General features: G+C 37.5%; 1 protein-coding gene across 2 annotated transcripts in view; it reads right to left on the minus strand.

Annotated features, from left to right (window-relative positions):
- The window catches only part of SNX24 (sorting nexin 24), a 95888-nt gene that overhangs the window by 7290 nt on the left and 62486 nt on the right, over positions 1-26112 (minus strand). For both annotated transcript variants that reach the window (XM_075021766.1, XM_075021765.1), the window contains one exon: positions 725-819. In XM_075021766.1, the coding sequence (XP_074877867.1) occupies positions 725-819 (95 nt within the window). The remainder of the gene's footprint in view (positions 1-724; positions 820-26112) is intronic.

A 26112-nucleotide genomic window follows, 5' to 3' on the forward strand; every position in this document is an offset into this window, starting at 1 on the left:
TGCAGATCCACACAGCCTCCCCCAAAGTGGAAAAGGGCCACATAGCTTTTCTGGGGAGCAAGTTGTGGTAACGCTACTGGACTATCAACTATGTTAGCTTGGATAGCAAAAGGAATTATTCTCCCTACAAAGCTTAGAGCTGCAGATGGTAAGAGAGCTTCCAGTTACACTGTTTTGGGTATTTCTGTAGTCATTACACTCATCATACTAAGATTCCCTTCTCCCACCCCAATCAAGAACCCCTCCCAGGGGAAGGGCAATAGGGCCATTGGGGTAGATGTCATCAGAAAGGTGAAAGACCCCATTTTCAAACACACAGAGGGAGATCATAAAAAGACCAAAGAATTAACTTCTATTTTGTGCAGATACTATGACTATAAAACACATGCAAAGGATTTCTATGCAACTTTAATGAGCATTTATGAATATCTTACATTTCAGTAGATACTTCAAGATCTACGAGAAAACCATATTTTTCTCATCTAAACTCTCCTTTGCTTTCCAAGAATATTACATTAAACCTCACTTCGGTCTTTGAACAGGCTGGATTTATTTTACCACCTTTTGGGGATATATAAACATACTTAAACATGAAGCTAATGCCCATTTATTTTACAGTGTTAGAGTTGGCAGCAAGGCCATTTTAAGTCAATGGAATTGCATCAGCACTGAGTGGATATGGGCCTTTTGGCCTCCATGTATTTTTCAGTAAGTGAGAGCTTACCCACAGCTTTCTGCTTTTGGCAAGGTAGGTACATGGCGAATGTTCAAGAAATCAAGAAATATTTTAGGGAGCTCTTCATTTTCTAAGATGACTGTCTGCGAAAAAAAAGAAAGAAAAAAAGGCACAATCAAAACCCAAGATTTTTTAGTATTTTAGATATCACACACTTTTATTCAAGCTACCAAAACATTTCCCACTTCCAACACTTTTCAATTCTTCTCCAGTTTTTTTTACACCTATTTTGGAGTGCTTCATTTCAATAGGAAAACCACATTTCTTAATGAATCACATATAAATACATTCAGCTTATGCTACTATACTCTTTTTCACCTGCCATCACTGGTGCCAAGCTAGCTGCCTCTCAAGCAGAGATGTCCGATTCTGGAACTAAGTTATTGGCACACTCATTTGTGAATAAAATTCTGTTTATTTGAAACATAAAATAAAGCAGCTACAGCTCAGTGCTTTCACGTTCACCTCACAGAAGACTCCTGTCTGGCACATCAGTGGAAAAAGGAAGTCTCCCCTTTGTGCAATTTTATTAATGCATGCCTTGGTAAATGCTAACAAGGGAAACTCTTTGCTTGGCTTGACAGATCAGCTTACAAGGTACTCCTTCTATCTGTGCTGTGACTCCTAATGACAAAGCTCCATGCAAAGAGCTGCTGGCTAGACCTGCCACATTCTTCCACAGCAATGGTGTAACAGCCTGACTCCATCCTCCTTTGTTTTTCCATTGATGAGATGATTTACAATTTTCAGTAAATTAATTGCAAGTACACTTAAAAATATGTAGCAAATAAATGAGATGCTTAGGTGCGTGTTCATCATGAAAGAATGACTTTTAAAGGAAACAATAAATCTCTGACAGTTTCATAGAAGCAGACCAAAAATAATTGTTGATCTTTAATTTTCATGAGGCAAACAAAATAGTTCATAAATTCAACGAATGTCTCACCTGAAAGATTAAGCCCCTACTGTTCATACTGCCATATGTTCTGATAGCACCTGTACTTCACATGCCAAGGAAAGCCACAAGCTCTTCCCTAAAGAGCTTTCCTTCATAAAAGCCTGATCTGGAGTGAACATATGCATGGAAGAACCTTCACTAGATTTATAAATAAAATGACTTGTACAAGTAAAGCTATCCATGTTCATCCTGTTCATTTTCACAGCCTATGTTAGAAGAAACATTCGGGAGGTAACTTACTCCTGTGTGTGTATTCTTTTACACTGCAATGTCACTAGGGAGATGCAATGGTATGTAGAGGATAACAGGATCACAAAAAAAATAAGGTTGGAAGAGACATCTAGAGGTCATCTAGATTTTATAGCAGGTTTTATAGCAAATGGTTTGGTTATTTGTGTAATGAAAACCTAGATAGTGTAAAAATTGCATAAGATGTGCATAGACTTAAAGAGAGAAACACATTTGAAAAGAAAGATATTTGAGGACTGGTTCTTTTTTATGTTACATTTGCAAGTCTGAATTCAGAGTCTACATTTCTTCAACAGCTGAGGCCATCACTAACAAGTTTGAGAAAAAGAACTGGGAAAAATGCAGCTTTTGAACTTTTCTGTTCCAGATTTTAACTGATGTAACAAACAGGGAGGTCTGAAATGTTGGCAAGTGTTAAGCCTTTCAGTTCACCTCTATATGAAGACGCTGCATTAAAAAATGCCACTTCATTTGCATTCTGCAAAATCAGCACTCTGCTGCTGCAAAATTTGTCCTGTTCTGCATTCAGGTTATGCACAGAAGGAGTGGTGGAGGTGGATGCATATTCAGAGGGTGCGTGAATTGCATAACAATGCGTACGATTTGCTCAAATAAAACCACCTTACTAATTATATGCAATGAAGAACTGCAAAAAGTTGTATAAACATGTTTAAGGGCATCCAATGCTTATATGCAACCTCATACTTACACTTCCTGACAGCTCTTTCCAAAAGTTGAACTGCCTGTTGAGGCTGCTGAACAGAACAGTGATTGTCAGGTAAGAAGAGAAGGATACATCACTATAAAAGGAAAACTCCTGACAGCTCTTACAAACCTATTTGTTTCTACTTCCACTCACTCCAGATTAATATCTCATTCTATTTCTTTTAGGTTTTTTTCATGACATCCATCAAGTCAACCCAACCCCTGCTAACCCTGCCCTGACCAAATCTATTTCACAAAAAGGCATAAGCAAATAGCATCTGTTTTAGTATGTTAATCTGTATAGTTTGTTAACTGTCAAAAACTCTGCTTTGGTGATCAATAAACTTGAAAATGTAGAATTTGCAGAGAAGCAAAGGTAATTTTGCACTGTACTGTAATTTGCATGCTGCTTCTGTTGATTTGCAATTTTGTCATTTCCAGAATTTTATGAAGTGAGGAATGACTGCATTGAACAAAGAAGGATTCTTTCAACTGATGTAACATAATGTGACATGCATTTTAAGGAATTAAAAAATAAATGAAAGTACAAGTTAATTATACTAATAAGGGGACAAATTATCTTCTGGCTTGACTTCGTTGGCTTCGATACAAAAAAGGGCCAGCACATAATTCAGATGTTTAATATACATTGTAGAAACCAAAGAAAAAGAGAAAAAAACCTGGGAAAAACAACAATGACAAAAAAACCCCAGCCACACTGTATTAGCTGTGTCTGTCTAACTGCATTTCCTGCCTCTGGTGGTGGCCCAAAATGGATATCCAGAGAAAAATGTAAGCATTCTCAAATTCCTATTTAAGTTGTTCAGAAAAATACTCTTAAATCAGAAATAAATGTTATCATAATTGGTTTAATTTACCTGGAACAACCCATAACACAACAGATCTTTTACTTCTGACTGAAAACTTGTAAGAAATACATATTTTGCAAACTTGGTGATCTTCTTTAAATAATAGCTGAGCAGAAAAGGAACCAGCAGGTAAAGTCTTTAAACCATTACCTATAATTTGTGATGTAACATGCTCAGACATAGCTTTTGTTCAAGTGAATATATGATATTGGCTTGTAAACATGACTACTACCTTGTCTGCTCTGCAGTCAGAAACTTAAAGATCTGTATTTTCAAAGAAATAAAACCTTACAATTAGTTTGTTAGTAATGTGAATTTCTAATAAGTCCGAATTCTACCAAGCTCATAGCAATGAGTTTCAAATATGGGCCCCACAGTGCTAAGTAGACTAACTTAAGAAAAAAAACAACATGTGTATTTCCTTCCTAAAATAAATACCCCCCCCCCCCCCCCAATAAAACACCTCACACAACCTCTGGCAAGTGATTTGGGAAGTGACTCTAGAAATACATTTTTCAAAGCCATTGATTTCAGCTGAACTAAGAGTATAAGCACCATATTTTCTCAGAAAATCATAAAGGGTGTTTATCTGTTACTGTCACACTTTAATGAACTACTCCGTGCTTCAGGAAAAAACACAAGGGAAAGCCTGATGTTTACATCAGCAGAAATGTCTTTTTCATTGAAAAGGTGCGATTATTATTATGTAACACAAATCACAAAAATCCCAATTTTTCTACCTTATCAGTTTCATAAAATCATGTTCCCTAAGGATGCCATTGATTAGTTGCACATGTTCTTTCAGTGACATCTGAAATACTTAATTGTCGGTTATCTTTTCTCCTTCAGCAAGTAAAATATAGTCACAAAATTGCAAAGGGACTTGTTCTGCCTTAACCTTAGCTAGATGCCATCATGCAGTGGAAAACAGTGCTAAAATATCACAGGATAATGCCCTCCAACAAGGGAGACATATAAACAGCATAATGATTTCCCACGAGTTTCCTTTTTAGAAAATTGTCACTAAAGCCAGGGTAAATGGTGACATATCTTCACAGAGGACACTGCAAAATCGAACACTGGCATTCTAGTTAGGTCCAAACCTACTCATCAGCCAATTATAACAGTAACTGAACATCTTGCTGAAAACCTGAACGAGACCATTTTGCTAACCTTAGGAGATCATGCCACAGGAATGCATCATTTTCACAATTTTTATTATTGTTGTTGTTGTTGTTTTTAATGAAACAAGATTTAAAATTAATTTCTTACAATCATCTATCATACTTTCTCAAGGTTGCTGGAACAGCTGTTGGAGGGGGAGAAGTGAGTGGGGATGTGAGTTACAAGGTTTTTAAGAGTCCTTACAGACTTTTCCATTCAATCGGGTTTAGTTTGAAATGCTGTACTGTTAGGGTGAAAAAGTTCATGACAGTTTTTCCTCTCTTCACAGGGAAAGATGCTTCACAATACCTAATTCAGTGGTGCAGCTAAAATGGGGGAGAAGAAAAATCAATACCTACCAGCTACAGTAAGTAGGCTGGAGTGTCAGTCTCCACTGGGACCAACCCCCCCCTCTTTTAGAACACTTTAGAGTCTATATTCTTCTATTAACCTGCTTTTCCTGAACTGCGTTACACAGTCCCATGAAATGATAAAAAGGTTACCAAAAAGAACACATTAGCTAAAAACCAAGTAGACAAAGGAACCAGACTTCTAAGAGCAAGCTTTCCTTTTTTTAAAGTAATACCAGATAAAATGTTTTATATTACCCATTGTGAAGAACCATGAAGAAACTCAGTCCCTTCTTCAGTGAGGATGTTGTTACAGGTTATCAACACGAATTACTTCTAAATAAGTTGTCACTTAAGTTATCGTAGTGAGGACTCTCCACTTTTCATTACTACCAGAAACATTCACTGATAGGCAGTTTTGTAAGAACAGGAGTAGGTTATCAAACATGCTTAAAACTCTGTATAAAGATACAAGAAGCATACAAACACACATACAAGGACACAGAAGTGATGTTCTATATGACGTACGAGCTAGCTAACACTCCCAGGCTGCCTATCAAAGGGAAGTGAAAACTAAGAGTGACATCTACACAGTGGAGCTTGAAATGGAACAAGGTATGTGACTGTAGGTATTATATACCAAAATACTTCCAACAGGGATACGTAAGTTACTATGCAGAAGTTAATGTAAAGTCACAAAAATTAAAAAAAAAAAAAAAGAGAAAAAGCGCAGAGGGGAATTGCAGCTCTGAACCTCAAGACTGGAGAATAGTAGAAAAATTCCTGCACCAACTTTCAGATCAATTTGTTATACTTCCAGTGAGCTGAAAACTCACCAGATATCTCCTGAGTGACAAATCCATCTATCGCAGCATTCTCAAGCTACACAGAGGATGAACGAACTAGATGGAAGGGAAGCCCAATAGGTGAAATGACTGCTGGATCATCATTGAAAATATGTATGCAGAAATTCATGACAGTGTCTATAAGCGATTAAAATTTTTACTTTAGCTTTACCTAACCTAACTTTGAAGCACTTTACTTATTTTGATTAAAAATACTAATAAGTAAGTTTTAAGGTAGTGAGTACTTTAGTTAGAAAACTAGTTAATTACACATTTACACTTCCAACTAATATTTAACTACTAAGTGCAGAGCGGATTGACTTGAGGCTAAGTGTACAAATATAACCCATTTGGTGTGAAAAATACAATATTGATTTTTTTTCAGAAAACTGGGAACATAATGTAGTGGGAGCAAACAGTGAATCTCTCTGCAGCAAAATAGAAGACTAGCCCTTGAAAGATTAGAAACAAAGTGCAACAGACTACAGTTCCTTTGAAAAATAAAAATGAAAGGAAGCAGTCAATATCATTTCCTGAGACACTGCTCAAAGGATTGGAGGTTAAGACAAAGCTGGATGAGAAATGAAGAAATCAACAGAGCAAAAGGAAAAGCAGCAGAAGGGCAGGATGAGTTAACGATATTAAAAAAAGCCAGTAGAGACAAGAAAGGCTTTTAAAACTGAGTAACAGGAAAAGTAGTACAAAGAGTAAGCAGATCCATTAATGACAAAGAAAGACACCAAAAATAAACGTTGATTCTAAAATGGCTGAATTGAACAGTTTTTTTAAAAGTCAATGGACCACTAAGACAATGGACAATTAACAAGTAATTAAGACCATGTCAATAATGCTGCTGAAAACAAATGGGTGAAGGAATATCTTAGACAATAATACATACATCAATCAGTAGATCCAGAAACTACACATTCTAGGATGGTAAAGAAATTAGGTAGTTATGCCTGGAAAAGTCTTCTCAAAGGTACAGGGGAAGAAGGTCTGGAAAACAGCAACCACATTTACAACTCACAATACAACAACAGGTAAAGCAGAAGAGGTTTAAACTTGCAGTAATGTCTTCTGAAAGCTTAAAGAAACTAAATACAAATATGCTGTAATGAAAAAAACCCCCAACATTCAGGCTGCAAACTACAACACCTGGAAAATCCGGAAACTGGAAGGTTTTTTGGTTTCTTGCACAGTCAGATGCTGCCCTCCTCCTATGTTGATCCTTGTGCACTGAGGAAGTCGGATGGGAAAAAGAAGCAAAAACCCGCAACAGTATCTGAGCAGGTAATTAAAGACTATAATAAATACATACTCTACTTTAAGGTGAATAAAGCTGGTACTGAAAACGTCCGTTCTAGATTTTCCAAGTTTGCAAGTGCTTCTTCAGTCCTGAGACTGTTCCTCCAAATATCGGGGTTTAGTGCATGTTCCTGTCATCTTAGTATGTGATAGCCCTTTCTTAGAATCATTTAGATTGGAAAAGACCCTTAAGATCATTGAGTCCAACCATTAACCTAACATGGCCAAGTCCACCGCTACACCGTGTCCCTAAGCATCACATCTACAAATCTTTTAAATACCTCCAGGGATGGTGACTCAACCACTGCTCTGGGCAGCCTGTTCCTGTGCTTGGCAATCCTTTCGGTGAAGAAATTTTTCATAATATCCAATCTAAACCTCCCCTGGCACAACTTGAGGCTGTCTCCTCTCGTCCTATTGCTTGTTACTTGGGAGAAGAGACCAGCACCCACCCACCTACCCACCCAGCCTCCTTTTCTCCAGACTAAACAGCCCCAGCTCCCTCAGCCGCTCCTCATAAGACTTGTGCTCCAGGCCCCTCACCAACTTGGTTGCCCTTCTCTGGACACGCTCCAGCACCTCCATGTCTTTCCTGTAGTGAGGGGCCCAAAACTGAACACAGCACTCGAGGTGCGGCCTCACCAGTGCCAAGTACAGGGCGGCGATCACCTCCCTGCTCCTGCTGGCCACACTATTTCTGATACAGGCCAGGATGCCATTGGCCTTCTTGGCCACCTGGACACACTGCTGGCTCATATTCAGCCGGCTGTCAACCAGCACCCCCAGGTCTTTCTCTGCCGGGCAGCTTTCCAGCCACTCTTCCCCAAGCCTGTAGCGCTGCGTGGGGTTGCTGTGACCCAAGTGCAGGACCTGGCACTTGGCCTTGTTGAACCTCATATAGCTGGCCTTGGCCCATGGATCCAGCCTGTCCAGATCCCTTTCTAGAACCTTCCTACCCTCAAGCAGATCAATGCTCCCACCCAACTTGGTGTCATCTGCACAGTGACTGAGGGTGCACTCGATCCACTCATCCAGACAGTTGATAAAGTTATTAAACAGAACTGGCCCTAATACTGAGTGCTGGGGAACGCCACTTGTGACCGGCCACCAACTGCATTTAACTCCATTCACCACAACTCCTTGGGCCCAGCCATCCAGCCAGTTTTTCACCCAGCTGTCCTGGTTTTGGCTAGGATAGAGATAATTTTCTTTCTAGTATTTGGCATAGTGTTATGTTTTGGGTTCAGTATGAGAATAACGTTGATAACACACTGATGTTTTCAGTTGTTGCTAAGTAGCATTTATACTAAGTCAAGGATCTTTCAGTTTCTCATGCCCAGCCAGCAAGAAGGCTGGAGGAGTATAAGGAGTTGGGAGGGGACACAGCCAGGACCCAAACTGGCCAAAGGGGTATTCCATACCATGTGACGTCATGTCTAGTATATAAACTGGGGAGAGTGGGGCTGGAGGGCTGATCACTGCTCAGGAACAAACAGGGCATCATTTAGTGAGTGGTGAGCAATTCCATTGTGCATCACTTGTTTTGTATATTCCAATCCTTTTAATATTATTATTGTAATTTTATTATTGTTATTATTATCATTATTAGGTTCTTCCTTTCTGTTCTACTAAACTGTTCTTCTCTCAACCCATGAGTTTTACCTTTTTCCTTCTGATTTTCTCCCCCATCCTACTGGGTTGGGGAGGGAAGTGAGTGAGCGGCTGTGTGGTGATTAGTTGCTGGCTGGGGTTAAACCATGACACCAGTGAAGAGTATGGCCGTCCAAGCCATAAGCAGCCATCATCAAGCCATCAGTATTCATCACTGCCAGATTTAAACTCTGAACCCTCTGCATATACTTTTGGCTTCCCCCCACCCTTTTTTTTTTTGGATCCTCATCAAAGGATGTCTCTAACTGAGGTCATAAAATACACAGAAGAGTATTTGCCTGTTACAGTACAAGTCAGCAGGATCACACAATATTCCTCCAAAGGGCCTAAGGGAACCCACTGATGAATTTTCTGAATTAGCATTGGTGTATACCATATTGTTTATGGCTGCTTTAGAACTGGAGAACTAAAAAAAACGGCAAACATAATTAAAAAAAAAAAAAGGTACCATGAGAGAACTGGGAATTTATAAATTAGTATGCCTGTATCAGGGAATTTGTAACAACTAAAATAAGGAGTAGAATTAGTGAGTGCATGGATAAATATGTCTGGATGGAAAAGAATCACAAGGCTGCTATTAAGGCAGACCCTGTTTCAAAACTTACTGTAATCCCTGAAAGGATCAACAAGCGCAGATAAATTTGGCCCTGTTGATAGAGCCTACTTTCATTTCCAAAAGGCTTTTGACAAAGCCCCCCACCAAAGGCTTTAGGGCAAACTCAGCAGCCACGATCCTTGCAAAGATAAGTAGTTACAAGTCCTGAAAGACAGGTTAGGAGAACACAGCCCAGAGTGAAGCATATCAGAAGAAAATAACAAACGATGGGCTTTAGACTGACCATTAGAGATCAGAGGAGTGAGATGCTGGGGGCTACAATATATCCCTCAAGATAAGCTTGCTATTTGGCAACAATTGAAAAAAGCAAAGTAAAAGTTTATTAGAAACTATTAGAAAAGGAATCAAGAAGTCATTAGAAATTATTATTATTATATATTACTATTATAAAAAAGGAGGTCCTTTAGACAGGAGGGTCTTCTTCATGGAACAGGTAGTTGAACCATGGGCCACAGGACATTGCAGATGCTGAAAATTTATATGTGTTTAAGGAGAGACTGAATCTTGATGGAAGAAGTTAATTGAACTGAAAATGCATGGAAATGGAGAGTTTATTCAGAAGAAATTATCAAAGCATGTTCTCTCTGTTCTCCCTCATGTACCTGCTTTTGAGCACTATTAGAGGCAGGCTATTCATCCCAGAGGAACCTCTGGTCTAATCTGCTCCAACAATTATTTTATGCTATGCCAGCTGAGTTACAGGGTTAATTGTACTAGTCCGCAGTAGCAGATGGCTCTCCCAGAGAAGGAGGATGGATCACGGCTGGGAGATGGCCAGCTCACTCTCTCCTCCCTCCCTCCCTTTCACTCATCCTTTGTGCCATTCAGGTGGTTGGAAGAGGCTGCTCCCACCTGCCAGTTCTCACCAGCAAATCCCCACGGTGAAAGGTAATTTGTCGGCTTTTGTGCATCCGCAGTCCCTTTACCTCCTTCCTCTCCCAGCATTAGTGAGGATGGAAATATGCTAAGGGGACACGGGAGCTCTGTTCTGCCTTGTGGATCCTATGTGAAGGACTGCTGGGGACAGAGGACCGAGCTGGAGGCTGAGCTGGTGGGCAGCCAGCATCCCCATTTCCAGGCAGTGAAGACGAAGGGGTGATGCAGGAACGATAATGCAACACTTCTTTCTTGGTGTCAACTCTGAAGTTTTATTTTAGAAATATACATATTACTTAAAGATTTGCAAAGTCAAATAATACTAGGTCAAACCAAATATAAAACAGAAAAGAGTTAATGGAACACAACAAATACTTTAAGAAAACTTAAAACATCACTTGGAACCAAATATTGTTTGCCTTGTTTTACCCATATTGAATGCAAATTATCTGAGAGAAAATACATTTCTGAATGTAAAATAAAAGTGAAATGACTGTTATTTCAATTCACTAGAAGTTTTACATAGACAGGCTGTGAGATATATTAAAGTAACTCACACTTCATTAAAAATGCTGCTTGACAGAGAATACAGTTTTGGCTGCAGAACGGCTGCAGTGTTTGTATTTGCATATTTACTTTCTAGACATTCTAAAATATATAAAAAATATTTTTTCTCCTGTTATTGTTTCATTTCAAAGAGAAGTTTGAAACAAATTGTCACCTATTTCTGCACAGAATATATTTACTATTTTTTCCTGCGCTGCTATATTTTCTATCTACTGTATTTACTATGCTTGTAAATAGTCCTTTATAAGGAGGAAAGGTATGAGCAAGCCTAAAGAAAAGGCAGTGATTAAAGAACTAAGCTGTACTCCATTGTTCAGAGCCAAATGCAACAGACTACTACCTCAGCAGTGAGAGAAACAGAGGAATAACTCTGCAGCATTACCAGCTTTCTCTTGATCCCCCCCAAACCGCACTCTCTGGATAATGTCACAGACTATTCCTTTAAGATGCAGATGTTGGATTGGATGTTGGATTTTTTGGTTGGATAACGTGGTTTTGGTCAAATAGCACAGCTTCGAGAGAACCGAAAAAGCCCAGAAAAATACTGAAACATTTAAGAATAGACTTGAAATAGCATTTTCACTTCTTTTTGCTTCATAAGAAACATCACACAGCTCTAACTCATTTTGGGCGTTTTGCTGGGAACAAGGAAAGAGTCAGATAGTTGATGAAGTTAGCTATGAAAATAACTCTTGCTCTCCACAACAATGACAATTTCATGCAAATGTCATATCAAAAATCTAGAAATCATCTGAGGATGATTTCCTCATCTGCATTGTTTCCACAAGGTACTGTAACAAAACTGCTATTCAACTCTACAATAACTTCTTATTTTGTCTCCCTGATATTTTCTCGTCAGAGGTTTTTGGTCAGAGTAAACTCTTGAGAAATGGCTCAACATTCCCTTTGAAACTAATTAGACTAAGCAGCAGGTACCGACTCCAAAATCCAAACAAGAGAATGTAGAAAGCACAGGGAATTCACTGCACCTGAGGTTCATGAACTCATTGTGTCATTTTTGCAGAGGTAAAGAAGGGGTAACATAACTGACCAAATATATTTAGATTTATGTGGTGGGGTTATTTTTGGGTTTTGTTTTTTAGTTTTGAGTGTTGGTAGCCCTTTCAGCACAAAATGTGGTGTTGCATAAGTACTCTAGGCTATTTTGCAATGTTGGAAGAATAACTGCAAGGAAATCAGTAAGCTTAATTTTAAAAACTCTGAAGCTTACATAAATTTTAACCAGCTTAACAAGAAAATACATGTTACATTTGCATGACATTTACTTACCTTTAGCAGTAAAAGCAAGGTAAAAATCTAGTTTGTTTTTTTTCCTGAATTATTCATATACTAACAATTTACTCCGATATCCTAATTCTGTAGTTAATGAGGTGGTTGCTTACACAAGGGCAAAGAAGCGCAAAGTAAGTTTTGACCACTAACAAACTCAGAAATGTTAGAGATGGGGGGGGTGAGGAAAACTGGAGTCAGACCTAATAGTACAAAATAGATACCACAGGAATAGAACAAAAATATAAATGTATTTGTGAAAGCAACTGGCTTTCTCCTAGAACCACTGTAACAGAGAAAACCCTGTTTAAAAATATGTACTTTTCCAAGTCCCATTAAATTAACTTCTGTTTGTAATAATTCTTATGTTTAAAACATTTCCCAGCCCCACAGGACAGCAAGACCCAATCAGCTTAGAACAATGTGGTAAATGCTGTGCTGACAGCATTAGCCATTGATTCAAAAGCATCTGTTTTCTGAAAAACTCATCAGGGTTTGTTCTCCTGGAAAAACGTTCGTAAGAAATTTCTATTCTGGATAGAAACCAACAGGTTAAAGTCAAAGATTCAGACGATCTCTTCTTGCCTGCTTATGCTACAGAAGCAGCATAACAAATGGTCAAGATGGAGTGACATCTACCCATATGGATATTAAAAAAAGCTTAGACAGCATTTCATAAATTACACAAGCAAGTTGGAATCAATGTCAGAGAACAGAAGTTTGAACAGATGAAGTAGCACATTTTTTAACAGACACTAATATGCATGTTTAAATTAAATTCTTGATAAATAGCCAGTAACTATGCTGTGAGAATATTTTGTCAGGGGTCATAATTCATGGATTATTTTCATTAAAAAGGATGACAATATAAATGACATGAAGGATAGCAGGGCAGTCATAATGGAGTAAATTATTTTATTTTCCCAAACAACATCAGAGCAGGAAGATGCTCAAGACTGTTCAAAAATCAACAGTAAGCAGTTCCAGCAGTAAGAGTCACTGCAGAACAGTCAGGTGGGCAAAGAAGACTTTAATGTGTGTTGTCAAAATATTTAACTGGTCCAGTATTGTCATCAAGAGGCTGAGTTTGTTAATTCTCATACTACCACACTTGTGGATCTTGACAGATGGGTTATTTCTATGTTAAAACAGACTGATTGAGGACGGCACCCCACTTCTCAGTACCACCCACCATACTGCGCTTCCAGAAATAAGACTTCAAATTATCTAAAATGTTTTGTCTTAGAACTACCATTCCTATGCTCTATTTACTGAAACCTTCTTCTATCATATATCTACATTTCATGAAAATCCGTCAAATAATTAAAGATCTTCTTCATGCCAAAACTCAGCATTAAATACCCTTTCAAATAAACTTTCAGAGAAAGCTCTCTTTGTTCCTTGCTCCCCCACCCTCACCATTACAGGAGAGATCCAACACCAAATTATTAAATTCTCTACTCATCAGTGAAATAAACTGTTTGTGGAATCAAGCCCAGCATATTGCAGTATGATTTTGTCTTGCTAAGGAGTTGAGAGTCTTTACACAAGTAGGAAAAAACATCTATAAATAAAAAATACAGCAGCTAAGAAGTGCGGTGTAGAGTCTGAGATGCTAAAATCCTGGATGCTCTTTACAATCTTAAGTACTTGCTTGCACACAGACTCAATCTGCAGTGGGAATTAATGTTACCAGAAGTGCTAGAACTAGACAAAGTACCTCCCTTTCTTTGCAAGCATACAAACCCTGCTTTTTGTTTGCATAGAGCTACTAACCGAAGTTGCAATGTTTTCCCTGTTTTTTCTTGCAAAAAAACCCAACCCCAAAACAATCCCCAAACCCCACTGTCCTTCCTTTTTCACTCCCACCACCCTGGCAAAAAAACTCACCTCTCTTTCAGAGAAATGAGCATGCCTTGTTACATGCTGCTCTGTAACTATAGGAGCAAATCAATAGCAGCTGAATGCCATCTGCTTCGGGCAGCAGAACAGCACCAAAAGTGTGAGCAATGCATCTTCCCTTATTGAAAGGTTATTTTATGCAAGTAAACAATTCATCGTCTTCTTGCACGCTTGATGCTCATTTACCACTTTTGATCAATAAAATATGCAAAACAACAAAAAAATTGAATCCTAAGAGTAGTTCTGATGCCGGTGTGATAGTTAATCAATATCAGGTCTCTGTTCAGTAAGGCAGGCAGTAGGGTAACTCCTTTATTGTATGAACCCAGGAAAAAGTGTGGAAATGTGTCTTGCCGCCTCTAAAATGCAATAAGAGAGTGAGAAACACAACTTTTATCCTGCAAATTAAAAAAAGGAGAATGAAAATGGAAGTACTATTTTAACTGGGTTTTTTTTCCCTCATTATGCAAAGGGTACTTGTGTCAGCTTGCCCGATCATTTGTTGCAAAGAATCTGCTGTTATGCTGTTGATAGAGCTGTACTATCATTAACACAGATACTCGGTTAAATTGTAGCCATTACAAGACATACTTTGGACAGCAACCCACTCTGTTTCCTTCTAAAGCTGCTCTATCTTATTAAGTCTTGGTCTTCAAAGTATTTATGTTTCAGGTGAACTCAGTTTTTCTGTTAAAAACAAACTGCTATGGGAATTTCTTTTGCACAGTGTTTCTTTTAGTCAGACCACAAACTGCCTTATTACATTAAGCCTCCTGACAATTGTTTCAAGTAGAATACTTCTCTCCCAACAAAGAAAACGACATCATTTTTATAGATACTGCAGAACAAAACCTCCAATTTAAACAGTTTCCTAAAATAACATAAAATACTTGAAATAACAGTTGCTACTTGCAAAGGCCCTCTAGTGAGACATACATCCTAATATTTAAAAAAAAATTAACTACTCTCTCATTTGATCAGCAGTTTTGCAGATTATATCACAAAGATAAAGCCACAAATTCAGTTGCACGATGTATGTTCTGATTTGCACTTAATACTGTATTTTCTTCATTGTTCTCTCCTGCTTGTACCTAGAAACACAAGTATTCAGGTATGTGGCCTTTACTCACTTTTGGTTATTTGAACTGAAGAAAAGCTTAGTACACTTCTGTAAAAGAATATCTTCTGCAGGGCTTCCATTTAAGAGAACTACCAAGTACAAGACTTAAAAAAAAAAATACTATTTTTCTCTATATTCGCAATGCAAAGACACTTCCCAATGTAGTGGTCATGGACTTCCAGAACAGTTTTATTAAAGTGAAACGAAGCAATACTGAATAAAAAATAATTTCACAATCAGGTTAGAACCAAACACTAACTTGCAGTCAACCAGCAGCACTTATACATAGGAGAGACAGAAAATATCTTGTTCATTGTTCAATTCTCATAATTCTCACAAAACCAAGACAAATGAAAGAACATATCTATAGATCAATTTCTATAGAATTTTTAAGGTAATTACTGGTAATTAACAAAGCACACATTTACACATATGAAAAAAGTCCTTCTGACCAACCAATGAAACTTGCTAAATGTAAGATAGGTTTGGGTTTATTTAAATTTGTGAATTAGAGGCAGATTTGTAAGCAAGAGTTCAAAATTTTTCTTTTATAACCTTGTAAGACCCCAAACATTTGTAGTTATAACAGGCAGCTGCCCCGTCTACATAACAAAGCTTGGATCAAGCTCCTTCTGCATGCCTTCTTCAAAAATGCTTATTAGTTTCTATGAACTCCAATAGACAATTTGATCACATTTATAGAAGCCAACACAATTTTGATCAAATTAATAATACAGAACATAGTAGTGAAAGTGCAGTACCTTTGAGTCAATGACCCAACTAGCAGCAAGGGTATAATTTAAAGTCAGAAATTTCCAGTGCATGCACCGTTAGCCACAGTGAACCTGTTACTGCTCTAAAGGGAATTGTTTGCCTCTTATTAGATTTTCTACAGCACAGCCATAAGTGATAAATGTACTGCTGTACTCACTGTCAAGTTAATCAATGCTGCCAAAGTTTTGTTGACCTAACAGTAATCCATAAAGTGAGCGGCATTTTCTCTATCCCTATGACATCTCGGTCCTCAGTGGGGATACAAATCTTACAACAGCTTCTTAAAAAAAATGAAAAAAACAAAGCAAAGCAAAGCAGGGGGGGAAAAAGATATTTTCAAAATTCTGTCTTTAAATTAGCAGACTGTGAGAATTCCTTGCCTCTCTGACAAATTGTTTAAAAATGAAGGCCACACAATGGATTCAGTTTGATGGTTAAAATACTAGCAAATGGATAACTTCACAGAGGATAAAGCCTTGCCTACTAAAAAGAAGGTAAAAAACAGCTTCAGGAGTCTTCCAAGGAAACAACTGTGAACACGATTTACTTGTGACTATAGATTAGTGCACTGGTTCAAACAGAGCATGGTGCAGCAATTCTGAAGACAGTAATGTGAAAAGAATAATAAAAAATAACCACCAATAAAACTTGTCTGTTGCTGCATCTGGCTGTGATTCACAATCCATGAGAGGCATTACGACTGAAAAGAAGAAAAAGTCAGGAAACAATCCCTAGTAGAACGAGCTGCTCTATAAACAAACTGCTGCCATGCTCTCACAAGCAATTATAGACATATGAAATATGAATTGCCATTGATTTTTCTTCTAGAGGTCACTCTGCTCCATGTTTTACGCACTCTAGGCATTTATTTGGGTGGCAAACTGACAAGTTTTTACAGAATTAACGGAGCAATGTAATCCTTGCTCAATTGCAGGTACTTCATTATGGTTCTGTTCCTTGACACTTGTCCCTCCCAAAACTTACTAGCAAGGGAGTACTTGATAAAGGTGAGGAACAATGCAATTACTTGTGAAAAGAGATCATCCTAACTTGGTCAGTGAATGCTTATTTACTTCTTCTGTGCTGATGGCAGTCAAGCAGCATCAGTCAGAGGGCTACATTTATCACAGCATAGCAATTCTGCAGGTAATGTTCTGATTTGGCTAAAACTCTCCACATTCTTGTTAATGAAAGAGGGTTGACTTCTCCAGAAAGGAGAAACAAGATTGCAAGTTAGCCCCCTAACAGAAGTAACACAGCTATCTAGATTTCTGTTAAAAATTATCATAATATTAAAATACTGCAAGAATGCCAAGCTGCTCTCTATAGATCTCATGTTTTTTATTTTATCTTCACACTTAGCAATTGCTTTATGTTCCTTACTCAGCAACTGGAGAACTACTTAATTTTGGCCAGTAAAGTCCACAAATGAGGTTGAAACCAAGAATCATGAATTCATGAATTATGTATTCTGGCATTTTTAGACAGCAATCTTCTTTACATCTATTATTCTTTTTTGGCACAAATATTTGGTCTCTGGGTTTCCCATGCAAGAATAATTTGCAAAAAGGCTGTGTGGCACCCTTCCTTCCCTGTGGTTATTCTGTTCCCTAAGGCTCTGGTTTACTCTACAAGTAAGCCTTGGCATCTGAACCTAAGGTTAAATTGGTTTTTTAAGTCACATTTCTTGGTGCCTCAATGAAAGGAGGGAGCAGTACTATAACACTGTGGTATGGAGAGCTTAATCAGACTCTAGACTCCATGATAAGCAAATAAAAGAGAGTATGCCATCAGTGCAAGTACGCCTGGAGAAGTGGTACCCCGAAATCAGAGAGGATGTGCATAAAGTATAAGGGTTCAGAAAGGATTTATAGTAGAACTGAAGTCTACAAAAAACCTTGCATTCTCTGTTGACTGGACACAGAGATGACCTTCAACACATGATCATCAGAAGACAACACTATGACTGCTATGTAGACTGAGTAAACCAGTCAAGGGGACAAAATGAAATTTCAGGGAAAAAAAAAACAAACGAGAAAAGGTGGGAAGATAGGTAGTGACATATGAAGTTGAAAGAATCTGCTATAGATATAAAAATGATAACATGGTGGTTGAGATAACATATAGATACAAAAATGATAACATGCTGGTTATAACTGGTAAATATACTACAGGGAAAATAATTTATATGTCTCCATCCACACATTAACAATCCCAGCTTCTCAACCTGTCCTGTAACTCAGCATCAATCAATGGTCTGATGGTGGACTTCCCCCGACTTCCTCGGTGAACATCACCACTTTGTAAAATTGGGCAAAAATAATCGATCATACTAGAGTAATTGGGATTCCTTTTTTATTTTTTTGGCCACATTCAATTTTTTTTGAGATGCCAAGCCTGGCTGCTAGACCTCTTCACTGAAATGTTGGCTGTACTTTTACATTAATAATACTGTTGCTGAGTATCTGCATCAGTCTACAGTTAACAACAGCCTCCTGCATCATTAGAGCACAAATTCATCACAAAATCCACTAACCTTTATTTTCAATACTACAGAAAGTCCCCAATAACCCCTCGTAACTTACTCTTGCAGTACATGTCTTCAACAGTCCAGCATTTAAAGTTGGCTAACTAATTAAGATTGCATGATTAAACTTGTCTGAATTTGATTAATTATTAAAAAGTCCACCTGTAAAGCAGGTAAGCACTATTGCATGGCATATAAATACAATGTCATAAAAAAGCAAACTGCTTCCTAACCCTGAAGTTATACAACTGCTGCTGTTCAAAACTATTAGCATGTATAGCTGCATGACCTTGACTGAGTCCAAATACATAGAGAAAGATCTGATGGGATAATGTAAAGACCGCTCCTTAAATGCTGGTGGCTGCAAGACTGCTGATTGTGAATCCTGTGTGTGGTCATTGTTCCTCCATAATCTCCTGTTGCTTTATGAGTGCTTTTGAAATGTTACATTAGGAATCTTCTCCACTGAACCAGGTATGAGAGCTGGATCCCACACTGAAAAGCACGCTTGCAGGTCTGGATGCCCTGACATATGGAGAAACTGGGAGAGGTTTCACTCGTATATCTTCCTCATGATTTCCTGGGGACATTCTGAACATTTTCCAGAGGCCAACATTACAGGGAAGCTGCTCAGAAAACCACAGTTACTCAAAATACAACTGTGATATCCTAGTGACTTGCCAGCAAGGATATAAAGAAAAATACTGTAAATGACCTGTGTTCAAAGTGCTATGTCTGTTGCAGCATGTCTGTTATCATCAGTTCATGAGCTGATATGACACCATACTATCACAGTTATGAATGCTGTATTTCCCTACTGATGATGATATTCTGGAAATAAAAAAACCCCAACGCTCGAAAAATGGAGGATGAACTCCCCCAATCAGATACACATAACTGGAATGACATTTTCTCAGAATGTTTTATTGGGAAAGTTATCACTGACCTTTTCATTTTCCTAGAACAGACATACCCAGTGGGTTGCAACAGCATAAGAAATAAGATTTTTATCCAACCATTTTAAAACTGTAATTCTACAAAAGCAGACTCCAGCCACATCACTGCTGTAAAGGCCAGGGATGCACCACATAAACTGCTGTTCTAAGAGCACAGTTTTAAAAGCTGTGGCAGCTGGTGTATTTGTGCTGTCAGTTTACGTGAGTGATGACAACACACACAGCAGTGATACAACTTACCTAGCCAAGGCAGTTCTGTAAAAACTGACTTAGAAATTAGTCTGTTTAGTGTGTAACAGACTGCGTATCCTCTCCTGTCGCCTTCTTGATGGCGCACACTACTCCAAAGCCTTATATATGCAACAAACATCAACAACTCAACCAACATGCAATACTTTTTTTGAACATACTAATACTCAAAGCCTATAAATTTATTTCAATATCTAAGGTGACAGAGAGGCTTTCTCCTCATGCTGATGCACTCATTCTCAAAAGGGGAAAGGCTGGCACTTAAAGGGAGTATCCAGGTGGTTTTCCTACCGTTTGTCATTAAGGGAAATATCCAGAGGACCCATGTGCAGAATGATGCTCACACCATGTGGGTCAATACCATTTGGCATGCACAGACAGCTGGAAGAAAGGAACACCCATCAAAAATGTCTAGATACCTATCATTAGGGACACCCACCTGTATTAAAGAGGAATCAAAATCCAACATGCTAGGTTTGTCTCTACCAAACACAGGGGTTACTGGTTATTAACATAAGCAAACCACACTTAGAGATTACCGTATCTACTAGACAGTAACAAACACAGATGTAGTATAAGCAGGGCTTTCTTGAGCTTTAGATGCAATTGGAGTAGATCTTGTGATCAGCTCTGAATAGTAGGATCTGTGATTTTCCCATGTTTGTTATTTCCTGCAGCATGTTGAAGAAGAAATGTACGTAGCAAGGTGTCAAATACAATTTGACATTACTGTAACAGAGATCTTGAAAAGAAATGGCTTTTAGTGCTTTTGTTGTGAGGAGAAACAAACAAGAATAATTTCTGTATCACAGATAAAATTTTCCTTTGTGTTTAGTGGTTACTCTCAACTCTATTTTGTTGCATCAGTGCTTCTTATTGCATTATGTAGAATTTGCATTCATTGATAACGTTGGTTTACTCTGACTGTTATACTGAGCTTTGAACTAATTGCTCTCAATTAATCTGTTCCACTCTTTGATAGCTTATTTATCAGATTGGGAAAGATAGATTTAATGGTGCTTGCTGGAAACAAGTTCTTTAATTGGAAATACCAGAGTGTTTAGCTCACTTCGTGCTCTAGCAATTAAGGACAATTTGGAAAAGCGTTTTTCCCCCTACTATTGTCTCCTTGATTAGATATCCAAAGAAGCAGACAAAACAAATGACAATACCACCTAGCAATATTGGTTCAAATAAAAGCCCAGCAGCCAAATTACTTACTATGAGAAATGTGAACCATCCCCATCAATTCCAATGCTGTGTTACATTCATTTTGCTGTATCTTTCCCTCCCAAGTAGGTAAATGGCAAAATTTCTTTCAAAATGCATAGCTCTATGCCTGCCTCTATACAATTATCCCTCTCCACAAATAAGCCAAATCAACAGAAGAAATTATTTTTCTTGATTAAGCTCCCACATTTCTCTTGGGATGGAACAAAACAAACAATTAATCTTTCCTTATTTGTTCTCAGAAGAACCTGCATCCCTTAAATGCACGATAACCAGGGTACCTGTGGCAGGCAGTCGGCAGCAATTAGGCTTGTGCTGAAAATGAATGGACTAGAGTCAGAATGCCTAATCTGCTGAGAGTTTCTACAGGAGGGCAAGGTTAGACCAGGAAAATTCCCTTGCTGTGGAAATACTGTTAAAAATTACCACTTGACTTCAGCATAATTAACAAGGTTTGGGAATTTATATGAACTGAGTAATTGAAAAGAATTAGCAAGAGATATATACATTAATCTTCACCAGTTACAACATGCCTAATGAAATTAAAGGTCCTACTTCTACTTCACGCTTTGTTTCTGCAAACTTTTTTCATCCACAGAAGAAAAAGTATATTAGATAAAGACAACAATAGTTATGAGAAATTAAAAAGAATAAACTGCATTTGTATATCAATACTTCTTGAAGATTTTCTTATATATAATTCATTGTATTTATCATAAGAAACTCTACGAAAGTTTCTTATTTTAATGTCCATGTTTTTAAAGTCAACAGGAAAAATCCATACCTGAATTATAAATTTAGGCATCATGCAGTAATGCATATTTGTTTGTAAATGAACTTCCACTGAAATTCAAGTCTGCCTAAGTCAAGACATTCTACAATTAACAGTTTCAGTAAAATAAGCTTTTTTACACTTAAATAAATCAGTATTATATTCAGATTACAGGGACAATAAGCAGGTGAAAATAAAAATAATGGCAAGCAGTGCTGATGTGTGTGGAGATAGATGTTAGCAGAAGATAACAAGCATTTGTTACTCTCCTAGGCTACCCATAAGCACAGGACCTTCTCCCCTTAGTTCACTCTGAAATCCTTCAACATATCCTTCAGAAAGGAGACGTGCAAGATTGCATAAAAGCCAAGAAAAGGGAACACACACCAGGGAATTGTATCTAATGCAGGAGAGTCCAATTTACTGCAGCACCAAAGGAGAAGGCTCACTGACCACCTTCACACAACCAATCTGAGGAAGACTAGTCATCTCCTCCTCTGCTCACCTCTCTTAGCTACTGATGGAATAGCTCTTCTTGCTTAAGCAGCTCTTCTTGAAAAGAATTTTTCTGTTCCTCTGCTCTTTCTTTGCAACATCTCTAAAGCAGAAGCTCAAGAATTACTGCTTATTTAATTCAGTATCTTTCTGGTAAAACCCTGTGATTAGTTCCACAGTTTGTGGGGGTTTTTTTGGTTTGTGGTTTTTTTTTTTTTTTTTCTTTTGTTGCTTTTTTCTGTCCCTTCAGAATGGTCTACACTAAATGATACAAATAATGTTAGATAAAAACTTTAAAGTTATTCTGGCACACTTCAAAGTGAAGAAGTCAGGCTAAGTATCAATCAAACTTTAACTCAGCTTCCTTATGTGTAAGGATTTATTTAATGTTGCTTACCTATGTAGTATGATCCCATGCTACTTTTCCCCCCCCAATCAGTTCTTCATCTAAAGCACAAAATGGATGGTATTCAGTTACTCAGCATATATTCACTATTTAGTTTTCTTCCTCTCACCTCCAAATGTGGCCTGTGTCTTATGTGCAAATTCAGATCCTGCTATAAAGACAAAATTGTTCACTTCTTCATGAACTTTTTTCCCCAGTGCTCATGTGCAGTTTATAAATGCATAAAGAATATTGATGATTGGTCTTCAGTCACACAAGTGTAGGCAAAAGAATACTATCAGATTGCATAAAGGCAATGATTTGCTAGCCCTAGGTCTAAACTACATGCTAATTTAGTGCTGTACACTACTGAATAACCATAACAGAACAGTGTGTTGCACTACACATGCAATAATAAAATACTCTTTCACTAGAAAATAAGTTTTTCCCTTCATTGGCAATTCATTAAGTACAATTACAGATTAATTTTGAAGAAAAAGCCCCTAAGACTTAACTTGCCTTGAAAGCCCCATTTAAAAAAGCAATACTTATTTGTACACCAAAAAAAATATGTAAAACAACACAGAGTAGGAAACAAAACTATGTTTAAAATGCTGTAGATGATTGAGTAAAAAGATGGGGGAAACCGAGTCTTTCTACCATACATCAGGTGGTGATAATAAAGACTCTTTGCAGGAATTACAGCTCCCTCCTTCCTTCCTTTACTATAATGGACAAAAATTGTTTGACTTCACCCCGTCCCCCCAACAAGCTCAAGAAAATCTACTAAATATTTATTAAGGAAAAAGAAAATTTAATGCGTACATATCAAATGAAGAGTTGCTTTCAAGATAAGGAAGGTGACCATTTTTTTCTTTCATCATGGCTAAATTAAATAAGTATCTCACACTTTGTATTGCTCTAGAAGGAATCATGGCTATTAGAACAACTGGCCATCAGCAGACTACAGTGACTACAGCAATGCACCAATACTTGAATTTTAATATCCCTAGTTCTGCTTTAACAGGCTGTGACATCTTAGGCAAAGAACTTAATTTCTTTCTCCCTCCTCTTAAAATATCTTACAGTTATTCTGAGCATATGCAGGTCATGACAGAGACCATTTCTCACTGTATAGAAATGCACAATTAGTACAGTTTGATGTTCATCTTAACTTGGGCAAAAGTATGTGATACAATACCGTTATGATATACAGTATAATGAAAAAAGAACGAGGACTTAGACGTTTTCTAAACCTGTCATGACTTCTAACATAAATTCTGCTTTTAACTCAGCAAAATTTATTTTGATGAGCTCTAACATGTAAGAGTGAAATGAGAGAGAAGTTCATGCAGCACAATTCTATACACAAAAACCAAACAGATTATTCAAGATGAAGGAAAAAACATGAATCACAAACCATAATGCAGCACCACTTGAAAAGCAAAAAATGTAACTCTTAAAAAATAAACCAGGTAATTTTCCTACGAATGCTTGAAAAATGCTTGGAATATTCCTGCAGGGAACACCTCTGCAAACAGACACTCTTAATAAATGGCTCTCCTTTAAATTATCTACAGAATTATTTTGCTTTCGCACTTTCTCTTGCTTTCTGCCTATTCTTAATAAATATGCAATCCTGCATGTGTCAAGCACACTTCTTTAAAATCCACAGCCACCTAAAACCAGCTATGTATCTGGTTTTAGAAAGAAAGATGTATGCACAACAGAATCTTAAAAAAGCTGGTCGCAGCAATGATGGATTTAAGTTATTAACCGATCAAAAAAAGATGGATGGTGGTCTGCTTTTCTTAATCTACATCATCATCTAGATCTATTTAAAGATATGTGGTACACTAACAAACTTAGTTAAGGTTTCGATAAAATCAGTAGAATAATCTGCCCTGTTACATTGAGACTGTATCGATCAATAAAATCACTTGTACTAGGAAAGTACTGTTAAGTACTGACAATCCCAGCCATTAATATTATTTAACACTCTGCTCACAATCTTTAATGAGGACAAAGAACATCTTGTCTTTTTATACTTATCATACCATTTCTTTTAGAGCTCCTTACAGGTACAGTTCAACCTTGATTACTGCAGACTAAATGGAGTTAGAGAATGAAGACACTGAATAATTTTGGATAATGGAGAGAATTTTCAATGTGATTAATAGATGTGGGTGATTTGACAGACTTTCCAGCAAAACATCAGTTAAATCTTATTTCACTGTATCCAATGTTTGCTTGAAACTTTCTAAGGCTAGACTCATTCCCAATGTATTCACCTGCATTTAAAACAAAACTGGTTTCCAGAAACAGCAATCAGGAAGATAAGCATCTGTTCTGGACTTGATGGGAATTTTTTTTTTTTCTGCAAATAAGCCAATTTGGTCTTAAATTAGTTAGAAATAGATCCCAACAGCGAATGTGTACATAGGACAAAGCGAAGGACTGCCTCCGCAGAAATCTTTCTGGTGGTTAATGAATGACAGAAGGAAGTCAAAGTGATTTCTATCCAGCGCCTGCTCTCAGATATGGGGAATGGTTAAACAGAAGCCTAGTGGGAAAAAACCCACAGGTCAGGCATGCACAGAATAAGGTGGAGAAGAACAAAAATAGACCCACATTTTGCACAAAAGTTTCATAGCTTAAAATTTCTTCCTCTGAGTTCAGCTTTTAAATATACAGTCAATTACCTCCTATGTGTAAAGCATTTAGTCTTAAAAGGCATTAGCCTTTACAAGCTGCTTTGCACAGTGGCATCTGACCTGCATACATCTTCATTATATCAACATGATTCAACCCCGTGTCTTCTGAGCCATATGATTCCATCTTTTTTCTTTTAAGAATAGTGTTCATGATACATACAGGGCTCAGTTCATGAAAACACATTAATGTTTAATCAAATCTAATAACAAGCTGAAGCACAAGTATATGTTTAATTAGTTTAAAGACTATGTAAGAAAGGTTCAGACCAAAAGTCCATTTAGCACTGTATCCTGTCTCCAAAAATGGCTATAAATGGATGCCAAGGAAGAGTATAAATGAGCAAGAGTAACATATGAGACATTTTCTTTCAATACTCTAGCAGCCTCAATAGTTATTTCCAGCTTGAGACCTTCTATGCTTGATATAAACTGCTCCTCCATGAACCTTTCCAGTCTTCCCTTGAACCAATTTAAAATTTTGCATTCACAACACCCTTTGGCAAAGACACACAGGTATATAGGAATAACTAAATGCTTGACACAGAGCGCATTTCTGAGACTATAAAGGAAGAACAATTGTAATGAATATTAACATTGACAGAGTGCATAAATGTGATGAATGTGAACTGCACAGAAATAAAATTTGAATAGCTGAACTATCATTGAATAGTTCTAAGATCATTTTGCCATTACATTTCCAGAATTAAATAGTAACCAACTTGATTTATTTTTATTGGGCAAAAGCAAACATATGTCTCATAAAAGTGCACATATCACACATCTCATA

The sequence above is a fragment of the Buteo buteo genome, chromosome Z (assembly GCF_964188355.1).
Source record: "Buteo buteo chromosome Z, bButBut1.hap1.1, whole genome shotgun sequence".
NCBI classification, from domain to species: domain Eukaryota; kingdom Metazoa; phylum Chordata; class Aves; order Accipitriformes; family Accipitridae; genus Buteo; species Buteo buteo.